General features: G+C 40.3%; 1 protein-coding gene across 1 annotated transcript; it reads left to right on the forward strand.

Annotated features, from left to right (window-relative positions):
* The first annotated feature begins 439 nt into the window (after positions 1-439).
* LOC140631555 (signal recognition particle 14 kDa protein-like) lies at positions 440-1,094 on the forward strand. The gene has a single exon (XM_072822869.1). The coding sequence runs from the start codon at positions 460-462 to the stop codon at positions 787-789; it is 330 nt and encodes a 109-aa protein (XP_072678970.1). The 5' UTR covers positions 440-459; the 3' UTR covers positions 790-1,094.
* The last annotated feature ends 2,340 nt before the right edge of the window (positions 1,095-3,434 follow it).

The raw sequence follows: 3,434 nt of genomic DNA on the forward strand, positions 1-3,434 counted from the left end.
TGCTATTGTAAACGAAGTTGTGTTTGTAATTTCTTTTTCAGATTGTTCATTGTTAGAATATAAAAATGCATCTGGATTTTGTGTGTTGATTTGTACCCCGCTACTCTGCTGAATTCATTTATTAGTTTTAACAGTTTTTTGGGGGGGAGGATCTTTATAATTTTCTATATGTAAGCTCTATTATCTGCAAGCAGATAATTTTACTGTTTCCTTTCTAATTTGGATACCTCTTATTTCCTTTTCTTGCCTCATTACTCAGTCCAGAGCTTCCATTACTCTATTTATAGAAATGGCAAAAGCAGGCATCTTTGCCTTGTTCTTAATCTTAGAGGAAAAGCTTTCAGTCTTCGAACCATTGAGAATAATATTCACTTCTGGCTTTTCATATTTTCTTACTTATATTTTTAAATCTCTCTGGTTAGAGCCTTATGCTGATGCCTGGGAGCTAGCAGCCCCGGGATGGTGCTGCTGGAGAGGAAGCAGTTCCTGATGGAGCTGACCAGACTCTTCCAGAAGTGCCAGTTGTCGGTCAGCATGTTCATCACCCTGAAGAAGTATGATGGTCGAACTAAACCCATTCCAAGGAAAGGTTCTGTAGAGGGCTTTGAGCCCTCAGACAACAAGTGTCTGTTAAGAGCTACTGATGGAAAAAAGATCAGCACTGTGGTGAGCTCCAAAGAAGTAAACAAGTTTCAGATGGCTTACTCAAACCTACTGAGAGCTAACATGGATGGACTGAAGAAGAGGGACAAAAAGAGCAAGAGTAAGAAGAGCAAAGCAGCACAGTGAAGGGCACTGCATATCCTGCTCTCACCAGTTTACCACCCAGTTACTGTTTTCCCTTTGGTTTTTCCTTTTTGCCACAAAGCTAGGTTTCTCATTCCTCTGTGATAACTTTTCATGTGAGAAGAGGCTCATTTTGGATGGAACAAGGGCTGCAGTATTTACAGGATAGTTGTAAGAAGCCAAGTTTATTTTAGAATTGGTTGATTGGTTTGTGTTGCATGGTTATATATCCTGGGATTATAAAGTCTCTGTAGTTGTCTGTGTGAAGAACAATGTATCATTAAACCTGTATTTATCTGTAAAATAAAATAAAATGAAATAAAATAAAATAAAATAAAATAAAAATAAATCACTCTGGTTGCTGTTTGGGGAATTAAGTTACTGAGTGAGAGGGGCTCAAGATAGAAGCAGAGAGGCCACTCATGGACAATAGCAATAATCCATGCAAGGAATATTGAAGCTAGAAGCAAGATAGTGGCAGTGGGAGAAAGTGGGTAATTTTTTAGATATATTCTGAAGGCTGAACAGATAAGATTTATTGACAGATTGGATGTGGAACATGAGAGAAAGAGAAAAGTTAAGGATGACTTCAAGGTTTTAGGTCTGAAGAATTGGAAGTGGACTTGCTATTTACTAAGATGGGAAGTCTATTTTAGATATATTAAATTGAACCTCTCCTACTTGTTTACCAAAATGCTGAGTTAGACATCTATGTGGAGGCATCGAGGAGGGAGGGGATATATGAGTCTTGATTTTAGAGGAGAGGTCCAGGGTGGAAACATAAATTTGGGAGTTATCAGTGTATTAATGGTATATGAAGCCACAAGTTTGGCTGACGTTCTTAGGGAGTGAATGAGAGAGGAGAGGAGAGGAGAGGAGAGGAGAGGAGAGGAGAGGAGAAGAGAAAGAAGAGAAGAGAAGAGAAGAGAAGAGAAGAGAAGAGAAGAGAAGAAGAGAAGAGAAGAGAAGAGAAAGAAGAGAAGGGAAGGGAAGGGAAGGGAAGGGAAGGGAAGGGAAGGGAAGGGAAGGGAAGGGAAGGGAAGGGAAGGGAAGGGAAGCTTATTGTTGCTTATTCCTTTGTTTGCTAACTTGTTGGCCAGCCACCCTTCTCCAGTCTCCTTGGACACAGGGAAGGGAAGGGAAGGGAAGGGAAGGGAAGGGAAGGGAAGGGAAGAGAAGAGAAGAGAAGAGAAGAGAAGAGAAGAGAAGAGAAGAGAAGAGAAGAGAAGAGAAGAGAAGAGAAGAGAAGAGAAGAGAAGAGAAGAGAAGAGAAGAGAAGAGAGAAGCCACCACTGGGCCTGGGTACATTAGCACTGGGAGGTCAGGGAGATGAGAGGAAAACAGAAAAGACTAAGACATTAAATGAAGTACCTGAAGCCAGGTAAAGAAAAAATTTCAGGAAGGAAAGAATGAACAACAGTGACAATCACCACTGATAGTCAAAATAGGACCTTTTTTTTTTTTTTTTTTTTTTTTTTAGCAATGGGGAGGCCATTACAGGATTAGGGAGGAGACTTCAGTGGAATGGGGAAGACCAACAAGAGCTCCAAACACGAGTCCCCTTTGATGAGTAAGAGTTACTTACTCTTCAAATGTTTGCTTCATTCATTCATTCCAGCAGATATTTATCAAGCACTTATGATAATAAAAGCAAAGATAACATTTATTAAGTACCTGCCAGGTGCCAAACACCGAGTTTTACGTGACTATCTCATACAATACTCATTTCCACAGTAAGAGATTGGTACAATTTTTCCTGTTTATGTTGGAGTCCAGTGGTAACTTAGGCCTCTTTTTTCAGAAGCCTGAAGTTTTTTTAATTGTGGTAAAAAACACAAACATAAAATTTGCCATTGTGACCATTTTTTTACAGATTTTATTTATTTATTCATGAGAGACACATACACAGGCAGAGGGAGAGGGAGAAGCAGGCTCAATGCAGGGAGCCCGAACGCAGGATTCGATCCCTGGGATCACGCCCTGGGCTGAAGGAGGCGCTAAACCACTGAGCCACCCTGGCTGTCCCATCGTGACCATTTTTAAGTATATGGTTCAGTGGTGTTAAGTGTATATTCACATCACTGTACAACAGATACTCAGAACTGCAAAACTGAAACTCTGTACCCATTAAACAATCCCCCATTCCCCCTTTTCCTGAAGCTTGTGGCAAACATCATTCTACTTTCTGTTTCTGTGAATTTGACTACTTTGATACCTCATATATCCCAAATGGAATCCTACAGTATGTGTCCTGTGACTGGTTTATTAGCATAATGTACTCAGGGTTCATCCATGTCATAGCAATCTGTCAGAATTCCCTTCCCTTCTAGGCAGAATAATATTGCGTTGTTTGCATGTACCACATTTTGCTTATCCATTCATCTGTTGATGGACATTTGGTTGCTTCCACCTCTTGACTACTGCAAATAATGTAGATATGAACATGACTGTGCAAATATCCCTTCAAGATCCTGCTTTCAATGATTTTGAATATATACATGAAATCTAGATTCTTAATCAATGCCCTATTAACACAATGCCTGGGAGAGGCTGGTCCTTTCTTAACGGAGCATGTCTAGCAGGAAACAGACACTGAACACCTAACTCTGGGTGCTATGAGTGTATAAAGACCAGGGCGTTAAGGGACA

This window comes from Canis lupus, chromosome 4, assembly GCF_048164855.1.
Source record: "Canis lupus baileyi chromosome 4, mCanLup2.hap1, whole genome shotgun sequence".
NCBI lineage: Eukaryota > Metazoa > Chordata > Mammalia > Carnivora > Canidae > Canis > Canis lupus.